This window comes from Littorina saxatilis, linkage group LG10 (genome assembly GCF_037325665.1).
Source record: "Littorina saxatilis isolate snail1 linkage group LG10, US_GU_Lsax_2.0, whole genome shotgun sequence".
Taxonomy (NCBI): Eukaryota; Metazoa; Mollusca; class Gastropoda; order Littorinimorpha; family Littorinidae; genus Littorina; species Littorina saxatilis.
In genome coordinates this window covers 38,844,101-38,861,225 of record NC_090254.1, presented here as the reverse complement: position 1 = coordinate 38,861,225, position 17,125 = coordinate 38,844,101, and the positions used below count along the sequence as shown (strand labels likewise).

The window sequence follows — 17,125 nt, the reverse complement described above, 5'->3', positions numbered from 1 at the left end:
TGATATGTTTGGATTAAAAACACGCTCAGAAAGTTAAAACAAAGAGAGGTACAGAAAAGCGTGCTATCCTTCCCAGCGCAACTACTACCCCGCTCTTCTTGGCAATTTCACTGCCTATGCCGTGAGCGGTGGACTGACGATGCTACGAGTATACGGTCTTGCTGCGTTGCATTGCGTTCAGTTTCATTCTGTGAGTTCGACAGCTACTTGACTAAATGTTGTATTTTCGCCTTACGCGACTTGTTTCTCTTCAGTTTATAAGCAAGAAATATGTGTTAAATATGTGTTGAAGTTAAAGGCACAGTAAGCCTCCCGTAAACCATCACAGATACGGTCAGGCTTTTACACACAGTACAAACACCATTTCATTTAAACACTCACCAATTGAGAACATCCTAGGTGCCCTCCGTAAAGAGCGAACAATTTTCAAAGAATTTATTTTTGCGTGGTTTATCTTACCCCTGAGCCATCGTGAACCCGTGTGATCCAGTTTTCCCTTTTCACAATGCAGTCGTCATAGTTAGTCATTTGAATGCGACTCGACGTGAGCTTATCTACAATAGCACGTTTTTTTTTATGCACGAAACAACGGCTGTGGTTCACAAGAACTCTAGCGATGGCTTTTGACTGTTGAGAGGAATGGCGATTTGCACTGATAAACCGGCCGTCGTCTGCTACGACCCTTGCGTGACCCTGCTTCCGGGCTTTTCTTTTTTTAAACTTTCACAACTTCGAATTGTTCTGATCTTGTCTTGATGAAAAACGAATTCTTTTATGATTAAAGAATGTTTGTGTAACAAGCTGTCAATTTATTATTTAGATTTTAAAAGTTAGGTCTAGCGCAAAAACGAGGCGCCGTTGTTGTTAACGGAACAAGTCTACGAAAATAAATTCTTTGAAAATGTCTCACGCTCAACAGAAAGCAGCCAGGATGTTCCCGTTCGGTGAGCGTTCAAATGGAAGTATGCTTGTACTGTATTTAGACGCTCGGGGAGCTCTGTGATGGTTTACGGGAGGCTTACTGTGCCTTTAATAGATGAAATTCTGTTGGGCTTATATGTGGTTTTTTGTTTTGCCCAGTGTTTACCCCACTCTCTCTCTACCGTCACCAAATTAAAAGGAACTAGACCAACAATGAGTCTGTGTGTCGGTGAGAGTGTGAACGTTACCAGCATACACCAAACAATGAGTCTGTGTGTCGGTGAGAGTGTGAACGTTACCAGCATACACCAAACAATGAGTCTGTGTGTCGGTGAGAGTGTGAACATTACCAGCATACACCAAACAATGAGTCTGTGTGTCGGTAAGAGTGTGAACGTTACCAGCATACACCAAACAATGAGTCTGTGTGTCGGTGATAGTGTGAACGTTTACCAGCATACACCAAACAATGAGTCTGGGTGTCGATGAGAGTGTATACGTTACCAGCATACACCAAACAATGAGTCTGTGTGTCGGTGAGAGTGTGAACGTTACCAGCAAACACCAAACAATGAGTCGGTGAGAGTGTGAACGTTACCAGCATACACCAAACAATGAGTCTGTGTGTCGGTGAGAGTGTGAACGTTTACCAGCATACACCAAACAATGAGTCTGTGTGTCGGTGAGAGTGTGAACGTTACCAGCATACACCAAACAATGAGTCTGTGTGTCGGTGAGAGTGTGAACGTTTACCAGCATACACCAAACAATGAGTCTGTGTGTCGATGAGAGTGTGAACGTTACCAGCATACACCAAACAATAAGTCTGTGTCGGTGAGAGTGTGAACGTTACCAGCATACACCAAACAATGAGTCTGTGTGTCGGTGAGAGTGAGAACGTTACCAGCATACACCAATCAATGAGTCGGTGAGAGTGTGAACGTTTACCAGCATACACCAAACAATGAGTCTGTGTGTCGGTGAGAGTGTGAACGTTACCAGCATACACCAAACAATGAGTCTGTGTGTCGGTGAGAGTGTGAACGTTACCAGCATACACCAAACAATGAGTCTGTGTGTCGATGAGAGTGTGAACGTTACCAGCATACACCAAACAATGAGTCTGTGTGTCGGTGAGAGTGTGAACGTTACCAGCATACACCAAACAATGAGGCTTCCATACAACAACACCAGTGGATCAGAAGCAGTTACACAGCCCATGAACGAACAAACAAACAAACTGGTTTATTTTCATTTGTTTATATGATTCACTGGTTTATTTTCATTTCTTTATATGAACAGAAGAGACCGTGTTCACAAACAAAGGGTTTACCACTGTCGCACGGAGCGTCGTTCGAAACCTCTCAGAACAAAACGTGTTGTTCACAAACAAAGGGTAAATGGCTGTCGCATGAAGCGTCGTTCCAGCGGCCAGCAATCTTCGGATTGCCCAGCGAGAACATTGCGCAGTCCTCCTTTCCCCCGGAGTCGTTGGGTTCTCCTGTCTTCCACTTGGTGAAGGTAGGATGCTGACCGGAGGGGAGTAGGAAAAGTCTCTCCGTTCCTACGTCACTGAGTCCCAGCCACGCTTGCTGGGCTGACGTCACATATTTATAAAAGGTATTAGTTAACACCACAGGAGCTTGTCACTATCAAAGCGCCGGTCGATTATTATTTACTCCTTTATCCTTCCTTACTGTATCTTTACTACATACTACTATTCAGTACAAGTAAGGATGAAAGAGTTCAAAATAATCGATCGGCGCTTTGATACAAGCTCCTGTGGTGTACATGTATTTTAATGTTAATACAATGGAGCCCCCCTTTTAAGACATCCTCCATTTTTAGACCACGCTATTTTTAATTTTTCTTATGAAGCTTTGTACATTCACCTCCATTTTAAGACTCCCTCCGGTTTAAGACTCCCTCCATTTTTAAGACTCCCTCCATTTTAAGACTCCCTCCATTTTAAGACTCCCTCCGTTTTAAGACTCCCTCCATTTTAAGACTCCCTCCGTTTTAAGACTCCCTCTATTTTACGACTCCCTCCATTTTAAGACTACCTCCATTTTAAGACTCCCTCCATTTTACGACTCCCTCCATTTTAAGACTCCCTCCATTTTAAGACTCCCTCCATTTTAAGACTCCTCCATTTTAAGACTCCCTCCATTTTAAGACTCCTCCATTTTAAGACTCCTCCGTTTTAAGACTCCTCTGTTTTAAGACTCCCTCCATTTTAAGACTCCTCCGTTTTAAGACTCCTCTGTTTTAAGACTCCCTCCATTTTAAGACTCCTCCGTTTTAAGACTCCCTCCATTTTAAGACTCCTCCGTTTTAAGACTCCCTCCATTTTAAGACTCCTCCGTTTTAAGACTCCCTCCATTTTAAGACTCCTCCGTTTTAAGACTCCCTCCATTTTAAGACTCCTCTGTTTTAAGACCTGATTTTCTCAGATTGTTAAAGGTGTTAAAAGGGAGGTTCCACTGTAGTTAAAGGTGTTAAAAGGGAGGTTCCACTGTAACGTTAACGTTGTAGCGTTTCCTTTGTCTTAATGCACAAGCATCACCGCTGTAATTTCTCATTTTGAGATAATAAAGTGACTTTGATTTGATTTGATACAAGTAAGGATGAAAGAGTTCAAAATAATCGATCGGCGCTTTGATACAAGCTCCTGTGGTGTACATGTATTTTAATGTTAATACAATGGAGCCCCCCTTTTAAGACATCCTCCATTTTTAGACCACGTTTTTTTTAATTTTCCTTATGAAGCTTTGTACATTCACCTCCATTTTAAGACTCCCTCCGTTTTAAGACTCCCTCCATTTTAAGACTCCCTCCATTTTAAGACTTCCTCCATTTTAAGACTCCCTCCATTTTAAGACTCCCTCCGTTTTAAGACTCCCTCCATTTTAAGACTCCCTCCGTTTTAAGACTCCCTCCATTTTAAGACTCCTCCATTTTAAGACTCCCTCCATTTTAAGACTCCTCCGTTTTAAGACTCCCTCCATTTTAAGACTCATCCGTTTTAAGACCTGATTTTCTCAGATTGTTAAAGGTCTTAAAAGTGAGGTTCCACTGTAACGTTGTAGTGTTTCCTTTGTCTTAATGCACAAGCATCACCGCTGTAATTTCTCATTTTGAGATAATAAAGTGACTTTGATTTGATTTGATTTGATGAGGGCGTGTGTTATATTACAGTGGTTTAGGTATTCTAGTGGGGATGGTTTTGCAATAATAATGAAATAATCGGATTTCCCTTCTTTGTCTCTGTCATTCTGGTGAACTGATCTAACCCAGTGTCTTGTCTTGTAAGTAAATGACTTGTTCGCAGCCGCAGTCAAACTGACCTAGTAATGATCACACTGAGATGATAAGTTCTGCGCAGCCGCAGTAAAAAGGAACATAGGGAAACGCATGAAAACTCTCGAAAGTTGGATGAAATTAATACGTTTGACCCCGTGTGAAAAGGGAGCCAGAAGAAACTTAAAAAACACATGTATTACAAGTGTTCTTGAAATTAAACCTATTAACATTTAAAAGTTCTTGTGGAGTGTGTGTGTGTGTGTTTGTGTTTGTGTGTGTGTGTGGTTTTTTTTGTGTGTGTGTATGTGTGTGTTTATGCATGTTTATGTCTGTGCGAGCGAGCGCGTGTGTGTGTTCTTATGTGCATGTGTGTGTGTATCTCTCTCTCTGCCTGTCCTGTTTCTTTGTCTATGTGTACGTGTGTAATGCAAAGAGTGTATTATCAACCTGACCTCCTGCAGCAGCCACCATGGTGAAGGCAAAGGAGTTCTCTTCCTCGGAGTCGATCTCCACCAGCCCAGCCCCCATGGTTTCGCACTCTACCTGCAGAGTCAGAAATCCCAAAACAGGTATAGTGCTAACGTTCCAACATTCAGAGTTTTAAAAACACAAGAGTTGTAGGTTATTGGAACGTTTGATTATTGACAAAGCAAAACGTTACATTTACAGCACGTCGACACAGAGGTCTTTTTAGTATACAGCCAGACAAACACTTCTGGTACAAATAATGAACTTATCTCAGTCAAAATTGTCGATGAATTTCGAATGCAAGATGCTGTCGGTGTAATGATTGATCGAAAGACCGACTCGGAGTGGCATTGAATAGAAAAGGGATAGATTGGAGTGAAGGGTGGAGTGTTTTGGTGACTTCGGGGCGAAGGGGGGGGGGGGGGGGGGGGCAGATCTTACCTGTGCATTTTGCCAGGTGGCAGCAATGCTGATGTACTTGTAACACGACTCTCCGAGTAACTTCCATGATCGTGGGCACTTATCTGAAATCATCAACGCCCGATTATGAACAATGTGTAATGTGTATTCAGTATTATGTATATGTTACTTGTGTAAACGTAATGTGAGGGTGTAGGATATGAATTAATTGATTGTGAATAGTAAAACACACACACTCACACAAAAACAATAATAATATTTTTTTTTTAAATCCACACCCACAGTTACCTGTAGTCATGGAAACATGGTAGTTTTCCACTATGAGGAACACATGGAAGAACACATACCCATACCGGTCTTTCAAATTGATATTTGAATATTCGTCTCCGTTTCCGTTTGCTTGCTTGTTCGATTGGTGGTCTGCCACATGATTTAGTCATTTGTGCTGTGTAATATGTCATTATGCTCTTTCAAATTGCAGATTGAGCAAGGTATGGCTGTAACCATGCAAGACTACACAATTGCCCAACAAATATGCATGATGGAGTTCCTCTCTCTCTCTCTCTCTCTCTCTCTCTCTCTCTCTCTCTCTCTCTCTCTCTCTCTCTCTCTCTCTCTCTCCCCTCTCTCTCTATCTTCCCCCCTCTATCTCTGTCTGTCTGTCTGTCTGTCTGTCTGTCTCTCTCTCTCTCTGTCTCTCAGATTGATAGAAAAAGGCCCAGCCTTAAATCTTAATCCTTGTGAAAAAGTTCAACTTTCTCTCTCTCCCCCCTCTCTCTCTCTCTCCCTCCCTCTCTCTCTCTCTGTCTGTCTGTCTGTCTGTCTATTTCTCTCTCTCACTCTCTCTTTCTCTCTCTCTCTCCCTCCCTCCCTCTCTCTATGAAAGCTCTCTATGATGATCCTTTGCATCCGAGTATGCAATGAACAAAAAGACTTGCATGCAACATAAAATACAACAGACCTTTTGAAAACAATTCATCTGAAAGAAAGAACTATCCGCAATCTACACAAACAACTCGGGTAGCATTACTTCCAACTCCTCAGAAAGGAACATCTGAAATGCAACCATTGAAATCTTCATTTCAAAAAACATTTTCATCACAACAACTTCCACCATCACCATCTCACCCATCGCCACCTTATCACTGGTGCAGAGAAAACGAACATATTAATATGAGACATATTCCTTCAATGTACCGCAATCCTCCATACATGCGGTACAACCCATATATTGACACATGTTTTCTTGGACAAAAACCTATGTACTATCCCTACATCAGCATGCAACAAGGTCAACATGTGTTTGAAACTCTAGTTTGAATATTTGTTGCTCACGGCCAATCTTCTAACGGATTTTTGTATTATCGACATATAACTTAACTTTAATTCAGTGATTGAAATTCTTTGAGAGAAGAAAAAGGACTTCATCACCACTTAAAGCTATTTCATATTGTGACATTGTTAACTAATCTAAAATTCAGTGATTGCAATTCTTTGAGAGAAGAAAAAGGACTTCATCATCAACTCAAAGCTATTGCATATTGTGACATTGTTAACTTAACTAAAATTCAGTGATTGCAATTCTTTGAGAGAAGAAAAAGGACTTCATCATCAACCCAAAGCTATTGCATATTGTGACATTATTAACTTAACTAAAATTCAGTGATTGCAATTCTTTGAGAGAAGAAAAAGGACTTCATCACCAACTCAAAGCTATTGCATATTGTGACATTGTTGTTTATACTACAACATTGATTAATCTGTTATATTGTATCTAGAATTGTGTTTATGAACTATAATTGTTTATATTTCATTTGTACACATTTCAGCTTCCTCCATATTCCATCATCGTACATTTTTGTTAGGTTTCTAAACTAATCTGATGGCATCTTCAAATAATAATTGTCAAAATCATTGGCTTCTCGAAGAAGGACTCCATATCGGCCATTTAAACATTAACCATGCATATAACAAAATAACAGACATATTATCTTTACTTTCAAACAACGGTAACAACTTTCATATTTTTGGCTTTACGGAATCTCGACTATCTAACATCATACCTGATTCAGATATTTCCATTTCAGGTTATAATACATTACGAAGAGATTCTACAAAACACTTAGAAACTGGCTTGTTAGTTTATATTAACGAATCAATAATTTACAAGCGTCTTCAACATCTTGAAACACCTGGTGTTGAATGCATTTGGTTAGAAATAGGATTAAAAAGATCAGCACCAATCATTGTTGGTTTTTGCTACCGAAATCCAGCAGAAAAGGTTCACTGGTATGATGAATTCATGGATATGATGGATACAGTTTCAAATGAATCAAAAGAAATAATTCTTCTAGGAGATTTTAATATTGATCTTCTGAAACAAAATAAAACTTGGTTGGACACTATTAATCTATTAAATATACATCAAATGATCCAAAATCCAACAAGAGTTACTCCCAATTCTAAAACACTCATTGATCATATTTATGTTTCTGAAAAACGTCATATCAAAGAAACATGTGTACCCTTTTTTTCTGTCAGTGACCACTTTCCCATTTGTATCACTTGGTCTCGTAAAGGGGTTAAAATTCCAAGGGTTGGTCACAAAACTATTACATATCGTTCATTCTCTCATTTCAGTGAAAGTGCATTTCTTTCTGATCTCAAAAATAGCCCACTTTCAAATACTTACAATTTTACAAATCCTGACGAAGCTTTAGAGTTTTGGACATCTATTTTCATTATCATTTACAATAAACATGCACCACTGAAAACACATCGAGTAAAGCAGACAGAAAAACCCAAATGGATCGACCAAGACATAGAAAATGCTGCAAATTACCGTGACTTCTTAAAACAACATGGTACCCACTAAGAGTACACACAACAAAGAAATAAAGTAAATTCATTGAAACGAAAAAGTAAACAACATTATTTTCAACATCTCATTACATCTAAACAAAATTCAAAATCTATTTGGAAAGCAATTAACCAACTCACAAACAAAGAAACTTCAACAAAATCTTCACAAATAATTGACATTTCTGCAGATACACTCAATGACCATTTCTCAAAAATTGCTGATAAAGTAATTTCTTGTGATCGGACACAGTCAAATAATTTAGAACATTTAAAGGAATACTGCAATTCAAAACAGATACATTTTCAGCATACACTGCCACCAATGACTATACTGGATGTTTACTCTCATCTTCAGCATCTAAAACAAACCGGAACACGTGACATAGATGGTCTGGATGCAAAAATTATAAAAATGGCAGCTCCAGTTATCACAGATACATTGACATTTATCTATAACCTTTGTATTGACAAAAGCTATTTTCCTAAACAATTCAAACAGGCTAAAGTGATTCCTCTCTTTAAATCAGGAGATACTACAAATCCTTCAAATTATAGACCAATATCAATTCTATCAATCCTTTCAAAGCCTCTTGAAAAACATATCAATAAACACATCCTTTTTCACTTTGAGAACAATAAATTGATCCATGATAATCAATCAGGTTTTAGGCAAAAACACTCATGTCAAACAGCGCTTATTAGTTTAGTAGACCAATGGCTGACAAACATTAATAATAACCAGTTCTGTGCTGCTCTATTTGTTGACTTTGCTAAAGCTTTTGACCTAATTGACCATAAACTCCTTATCAAAAAGCTTGAGATTTATGGAATTGCAACAGATTCCATAAACATTTTAACATCTTTCCTGTCAGACAGACAGCAAAGTACTTATCTGAAACAATCATACTCTTGTAAGCAAACAGTAAGATTTGGAGTACCACAAGGTTCTATTCTTGGTCCATTACTATTTTCTATATATATAAACGACCTACCTCTATTTGTAAAATGCATGTGTGAACTATTTGCAGATGATACTACAATTCATTCTAGTCACCAAGATCTTAATAAACTAGCAAATATCCTCCAAGAAAACATTGAACGATTACTTGAATGGTCAGAACTAAACCATATGTCACTGAATCCAAATAAAACTAAATGCATGCTACTTACCACGAGGCAAAAAAGACAAAATCTAACATCTAAATTTCCGACATTGCTAATACGAAATCAAGATGTTACCGAAGTTGATAGCCATAAAGTCTTGGGAATAACTATTGACTATAACCTGTCTTGGTCAAAACATGTAGATGAGACTGTGCCAAAAGGTCAGGTGTCATGTCTACTGTCCCGAATGACACACGATTGCTGACATTTCACCATTGCCAACAGAATAAACAAATAAGAAATAGGTAGAAAATGAATGTGAAAACTGACTTTAATTGTTGATCAGTATTTTCTATACCACTAACAAATAATCTACTTGCACATAGCTGTTTGGCAAATGTATGTTGCATGGGACACACTGACATGAAAGTGGAAGATGTTTTTCCCTCTAGAGAAACTACATATCAAGTTACACTTGTTGTGCTCTTCCATTCCAGTTGGCAATCAATTGTTAACGCATGTTATTAGAAAAAATAGAACGAAAACAGATTAGATAGAATGAAAAATGTACTGGTGATGTCATTTGGGACATACTGACATGAAAACGTCACCTTTTGGCACAGTCTCAGATACACTTTGTAAAAATACATCCAAAAAAATATTTCAGTTATCAAAAATCAAACACTTTCTAGACCTTCGCACATATTCAGTCAGCTATTGACTATGCGTCCACAGTGTGGGACTCTGCAAGTGCAAATACTTTGAAACACTTGGGCAGTTTACATAGAAGAGCTGTTAAATTAATTATTTTAAAAAATACATCTCTTTCCATGACTGATTATAAACGATTGCAAATTCTTCCTATCAAAGATAGATTTGCATATAACAAAGGTGTGATGATGCATAGAATTATGTCAGGGAATGCCCCTACACTCATTGCCTCAAATTTCAAAATAAATCATTATAGAAAATGTAACAAATTAATTACACCAACTCCAAGAATTGACCTGTACAAGTCGAGTCTATCATATTCTGGAGCAATTATGTGGAACGCCATTCCAAATATAATTAAATTACGAATTCATGAAACATCATTCAAGGAATATTACATGCTGTTTCTTTTACAAAACTTATAAAAACTATTATCAAGCAGCTGGCAAAATATAACTGTACTCTCTGATTATATTGAAAAACATGATTATATATAATTCATGAATGATTTTGTTTATACAAACACATATTTCCCTGTTATATATAATTTTCAAGCATTGCTGAAGAATCCTAATGCATCTTGAAATGTCTTATTGGTTGCTTGACATGTTAATTATGGTAAATATGTCATTTGTACTATTGTTAAACTTATCTTTTATTTCTTCTTGTTTGTTACCCCTCAATGGGCGAGGGCCGGATGAAAAGAAGCATGTAAACATTGCTTATTCTGTCACCCTCGTAAAATAAATTTCAATTCAATTCAATTCAATTCTCTCTGTCTGTCTGTCTGTCTGTCTGTCTATTTCTCTCTCTCTCTTTCTCTCTCTCTCTCTCTCTCTCTCTCTCTTTCTCTTTCTCTCTCTATCTGTATGGGATTGTGCAAGTGCTAATGCTTTGAAACCTTTAGCCAGTCTTCACAGAAGAGCAGTTAAGGCTGGAGTTCACACCTGAGGCCATATTTCAAAGTGGTTAGGCAGTTTTAAAGGTTTGTTTTTATGTTAGTTCAGTGTTTTGTTTATCAGGAAAAAACAAAATGAATAGAGCTTGTCGCGCAAAATTTTGAGATAGCGACTGAAGTTTGAGCATAGGTATGAGATTTTTTCACGCAAACCCTACTGAAGAAATTGTGATATTGTATTGTGAATATGTTAACAAAAAAACAATCGGATGATCAGAAACTGAAGAAGAGAATTAGGGAAGCAAAATAGAACATCAAACATAGTGATTTTACAGGTGAATTTGGAAAAAAAACCTTATGTATCCATTTTTGAAGCCAAATTTGAAGCATGGAACACAGTCAAACATAAATTAAAAGTGTTAAAGTGGTTACAGTGTTCAGAAATAGTGTTAAATAACAAGTTGAGTTATCCCTCTTCACAAATTTTAAGAGAAATACACCTCTTGTCGCGCAAAATTTTGAACTGTGATGCTTTTACTACCCCCACCCCCTACTCATTTTTCAGAAAAGAGTGCATATTATCTTCCAAATAGACAAGCAAGGTAGTCAGATGATCAAAACTTCAGAACAAAAATAGGGAAGCAAAATAGAACATGCAACATAGTGATTTAACTGGTGAATTCAGAAAAAACACACTTTTTTACTCATTTTATTAGCTGAATTTAAAGCTTGGAAGACAGAAATAAATAAATTAAAAGTGCAAAACTGGTTACAGTGTTCAGAAATAGTGTTAGATACCAAGTTGAGTTATCCCTCTTCATCACAGTTAAAAGAAACGCACCTCTTGTCGCGCAAAATCTTGAACTGTGATGCTTTTACTACCCCTACCCCCTACCCATTCTTCAGAAAAGAGTGCATATTATCTTCCAAATAGAAAGGCAAGGTAATCAGATGATCAAAAACTTCAGAACAGAAATAGGGAAGCAAAAAAGAACACCCAACAGAGTGATTTAGCTGTTGAATTCAGAAAAAACCCACTTGTTTACTCATTTTATAAGCTGAATTTAAAGCTTGGATGACAGAAAAAAATAAATTAAAAGTGCTAAAGTGGTTACAGTGTTCAGAAATAGTGTTAGATACCAAGTTGAGTTATCCCTCTTCATCACAGTTAAAAGAAACACACCTCTTGTCGCGCAAAATCTTGAACTGTGATGCTTTTACTACCCCTACCCCCTACCCATTCTTCAGAAAAGAGTGCATATTATCTTCCAAATAGAAAGGCAAGGTAATCAGATGATCAAAAACTTCAGAACAGAAATAGGGAAGCAAAAAAGAACACCCAACAGAGTGATTTAACTGTTGAAATCAGAAAAAACACACTTGTTTACTCATTTTGTAAGCTGAATTCAAAACTTGGATGACAGAAAAAAATAAATTAACAGTGCTAAAGTGGTTACAGTGTTCAGAAATAGTGTTAGATACCAAGTTTAGTTATCCCTCTTTATCACAGTTAAAAGAAACACACCTCTTGTCGCGCAAAATCTTGAACTGTGATGCTTTTACTACCCCTACCCCCTACCCATTCTTCAGAAAAGAGTGCATATTGTCTTCCAAATAGAAAAGCAAGGTAGTCAGATGATCAAAAACTTCAGAACAGAAATAGGGAAGCAAAATAGAACATCCAACATAGTAATTTAACTGTTGAATTCAGAAAAAAACACTTTTTTACTCATTTTATTAGCTGAATTTAAAGCTTGGAAGACAGAAAAAAAATTAAAAGTGCTAATGTGGTTACAGTGTTCAGAAATAGTGTTAGATACCAAGTTCAGTTATCCCTCTTCATCACAGTTAAAAGAAACACACCTCTTGTCATGCAAAATCTTGAACTTTGATGCTTTTACTACCCCCACCCCCTACCTATTTTTCAGAAAAGAGTGCATATTATCTTACAAATAGGAAAGCAAGGTAATCAGATGATCAAAAACTTAAGATAAATAGGGAAGCAAAATAGAATATCCAACATAGTGATTTAACTGTTGAATTAAAAAAACACCTTTTTTTTCTCATTTTTTGAAGCTGAATTAGAAGTTTGGAATTCCTCCGAAAGCGGCGTATGGCTGCCTAAATGGCGGGGTAAAAACGGTCATACACGTAAAAATCCACTCGTGCTAAAAACATGAGTGAACGTGGGAGTCTAAGCCCATGAACGAAGAAGAAGAGGAGGAGAAGAAGAAGAAGTTTGGAAGACAGAAAAAATAAATTAAAAGTGCTAAAGTGGTTACAGTGGTTACAGTGTTCAGAAATAGTGTTAGATACCAAGTTGAGTTGTCGCTCTTTATCACAGTTAAAAGAAACACACCTCTTGTCGCGCACAATCTTGAACTGTGATCCTTTTACTACCCCCGCCCCCTACCCATTTGAACACAAAAGAGTGTATATTCTCTTCCAATTAGAAAAATAAGTAATTTGCAACTGGACATTTTTAAAATACATATTTTCTGTCAGTCCAAGGATTGCTTAGTCCATTAAAAACAAACAGACTAGGATTTAGCGCACCCATTTTAAGAAAAAGTTAACATGATAATTGATATATATATATATATATATATCAGACTTTTTTTTATGCAATTACTACTGAAGATTCCAGACCAGGTAAAACAATCATTTTATATTCTTTGTCACATTTTTTACTTTTTTTTTAATAAATTTATCTATAGCGAGTCTTGTCTCTTTGTGTCATTTAGTTATTTTGAAGAATTCTATCCTGGCAAAAAAAAATTAAAAATCCCTACCTACCTACCCTATTTTGTTTACCCATGTTATTAGAAACAGACAATTTATTTTTTATTGGCCTAAAGATCTTGAAACATTTGTTTTAATAGAGAAATAACAAGTGCAGCCCTTAGCTGTGTCACTCGAATTTCTTTGTCAGGCTGAAACTTAGCTGTTGCGTTGAAGTCTGCTGTGTGTGTCTGGGTCCAAAGCAACTTTCACATTCTCATCTACACATTCTCATCTACACACTCACGTTACTCACACAATTATACAATTCTACCCACAGAGGCGTTCGGGGATGGGGGTCTCGCACTCGGGCGAATCACACCACAAAATACAAAGTATAACGTACACAGATTTTTCTATTGAACCAAAAGGCAAATTAAATCATGAATAAATCAATCAAGCAAAACTTCCACACAATGACACATTCACTCTCGGTTCACACTGCGCTCTGGGCATGCACACTTGGCAGCACGTATACGTTCCGACGCCGTTTGTCTTCCTGCAAGTCCAGCACAGGCACACGATTGTCCAAGAATCACAATAATCCTCGTGAATGTCACAGCAGGCATAGTAAGGTTACGTAGAAAAGTCCAAAAGGGTGCGTTAATGGTGGTAATCCGGCACACACACACTGACACTGACACACACACACACTCCGGTTTGGTAAGTTACCTGATAAATAATGTAGCCTGTAGATTTAACGGGGAGACTGATCAGACAGGAAGAGTAATACTTTCACATTTCCGATGTTCAGCGATAAACTTGTTTTCTTCGAGAGTTCGATCTTCGTGCGATTCTGGCGCGTTGTCACCAAGAACGTTAAAAAAAAACCCAGGATATTATCATGATGCCTTTCTACAAAAACCAGGTCTAGGAACTCTTCATCAAAAGTCAGTCAGTATTAACCTCCTCAACACAATCCTCATCTTGTCCCATAGTGATTTCTGCCGCCAAAGAACATGTGGTTCTCAACTCAAAAGACCGATTTGTCGTCTTCCGGCATTGCGAAATTCAGATCTACCCCAACTTCGTGCATTGATCTGAGCAATAAAATGTAGATATGCGATAATCTGCAAACATCTCTTCAACACAATCTGCATCTTGTCCCATCGTGATTTCTGTCGGCAAAGAACATGTGGTTCTCAACTCACAAGACCAATTTGTCATCTTCCAGTGTGAAATTCTGATCTGCCCCAAGTACGTGCAATAAAATGTAGAAGCGATAATCTGAAAAAAATCTGTTCGCGTGAACGCTGCCACGTTGTCATCAGTCCAATGTCTTTTATCCAGAGCAGGGACGAACACACTTTTTCATCAGCAGTTTGTTATGTTTATCCGCAGACTGCTTTCCATTACTTGTCTGTTTTAGATTGACTCGTATGGTTCTTCAGCCAGGCAAGAAGTGCTTGTTTACAGTGACACGTTCTCACGCACGACATGTCGTAAATGCAAGTTCTAACGATTGTTTTTTATTGCACTGATAGAGAATGTCGATAGTTGTAAACTTCTGACATTTCCTAATGTTTATTTCATTATTTTGCATACGGATATGGCTAATAAGTGGATAATCTGTTACGACACGAAACGCGTTCTAAATCCGGGAAGGGAGGCTACTCCAGCGTACTGTCAGGTGTGTTCTAATACCTTAAGCTTATTATGCTAAAAAAATCACACTCCTTCAGAATCTGATTATAAAAATTTGCAAGTACTACCATTTTTAAAAGGATTAATGTATAATAAAGGTGTTATAATGTATAAAGTGATGTCAGGATATTCACCGGAGACATTACCCGCTATTACGAGCTAGTCGTGTGACAGAGAGTTTTCTTGCACACGAGACTGTAGATGTTTCACGACGACTAGCTCGTAATGGCGATTATGTCTCACAGCTTCAACAGAGGAGAGAACAAACACGTTTTGCGTACTCACGCTTGATAAACCTAAACACAGGAGCAGCCATTGTGGAGAGATCTACTTTTTGACGAAAGTGACCGAACAACTATAAATGACGTCTCGGTATATGTGAATGACGTCACAGTCATCGTCACAGTCTGTATCTTTTGAAGCATCGCAATCTTCATGACGTCTTTCTGTGTCTGCATCCGCGAAATGTTTGTTCTTTCCGGGGTCTTTGTCGTCTATGTTCAGAACTCTGTCCTTCTAGTGTCAGACTAACATGCCTCCTGAGCGAGCCACTTTCCAAGGGCAGCTAACTTCGCGTATGGAAACAGTACTGTCGTCTGGGATGCCGTTTTCAGTATTCTGAGCGTTGAAGAATTTGTAAAGAGAAGAAACGATAACAGCAGGAGAAATAAAAGTCGTGTGTGCATTTTGGGGTTTTTGGAGGGACGATTTCGAGTTTGAATCCGTTCTTGCACATGCTCCAAAGCGTGTAACATACAATCTTGCACACGTTTGCTTTAGTAGTGGCAAAGAAGGAAAGCGTGTGACATTACGTGATAATGTCATTTTGAACTATAACAGACTAAAAATCATAACGCCGACTCCACGTATTGACCTTTTCAAATCAAGCCTTCTTTATTCAGGTGCGGTCCTATGGAACTCACTGCCTATTTTTCTTAAGCATAAAACAAACACAGACAGCTTCAAAAAAAATTATATGTCGCACATAATGCAACTAAACATGTGCTGAATGGTTCATCAATTCATTTAAAATGTATGTGCATGTTAAACAAAATTATAATAATATGCAGATCTAAATTAAGTTATGTTAAAAATTGACACTTTTTATCATTGGAAATTGTACTTAAAATGCAGTATGACAATTTATTTTTAAATTTGTATCTGTATATGTTACAGTAAATTCTCAAAACCAAGAAATGTGCGAAATCCCTGAAAATGTCAGTAAATTTGTGAATTTCCTGTTTCACTCGGGGATTTCACGAATTTCAAGGGGCAGGACATTCGCAAATTTACTGAAACACATTTGAAGAGAAACAAGTGCTTTGTTGGTTGCTTGTGAACCATTTAATGATTCTGATTTCCTTATATTAATGCAAGTTATACACTCATATTTTGTTCTCTCTCTCTCTCTCTCTCTCTCTCTCTCTCTCTCTCTCTCTCTCTCTCTCTCTCTCTCTCTCTCTCTCTCTCTCTCTCTCTTATACTGTCATGTTTCCTAAAATGTTTAACATAAAATCTGAACGAGTAAAATTAAAAGGTACATTATGACACTCATCTCTCTCTCTTAAACTGTAATTATTTCATAAAATTGTTAACATATGAAATCTGAACGAGTACATTAAAAGGTACATTGTGACACTCACAGCTCTCTCCTATACTGTCATTTGCGGCCAGCCGTGGTTTGTTTGTTTGCTTAACGCCCAGCCGACCACGAAGGGCCATATCAGGGCGGTGCTGCTTTGACATTTAACGTGCGCCACACACAAGACAGAAGTCGCAGCACAGGCTTCATGTCTCATCCAGTCACATTATTCTGACACCGGACCAACCAGTCCTAGCACTAACCCCATAATGCCAGACGCCAGGCGGAGCAGCCACTAGATTGCCAATTTTAAAGTCTTAGGTATGACCCGGCCGGGGTTCGAACCCACGACCTCCCGATCACGGGGCGGACGCCTTACCACTAGGCCAACCGTGCCGGTCCAGCCGTGGTAGACCAGTCCATTATGATAC

General features: G+C 38.1%; 1 protein-coding gene across 1 annotated transcript in view; it reads right to left on the bottom strand.

The window, feature by feature from the left end:
* Positions 1–1,899: 1,899 nt before the first annotated feature.
* The window catches only part of LOC138978778 (uncharacterized), a 58,650-nt gene continuing 43,424 nt past the window's right edge, over positions 1,900–17,125 (bottom strand). Inside the window, exons 5-7 of the mRNA XM_070351562.1 lie at positions 5,134–5,216; positions 4,677–4,767; positions 1,900–2,518 (exon numbers count right to left, since the gene is read on the bottom strand). Of these exons, the coding sequence (XP_070207663.1) occupies positions 2,286–2,518; positions 4,677–4,767; positions 5,134–5,216 (407 nt within the window). The 3' untranslated portion in view covers positions 1,900–2,285. The remainder of the gene's footprint in view (positions 2,519–4,676; positions 4,768–5,133; positions 5,217–17,125) is intronic.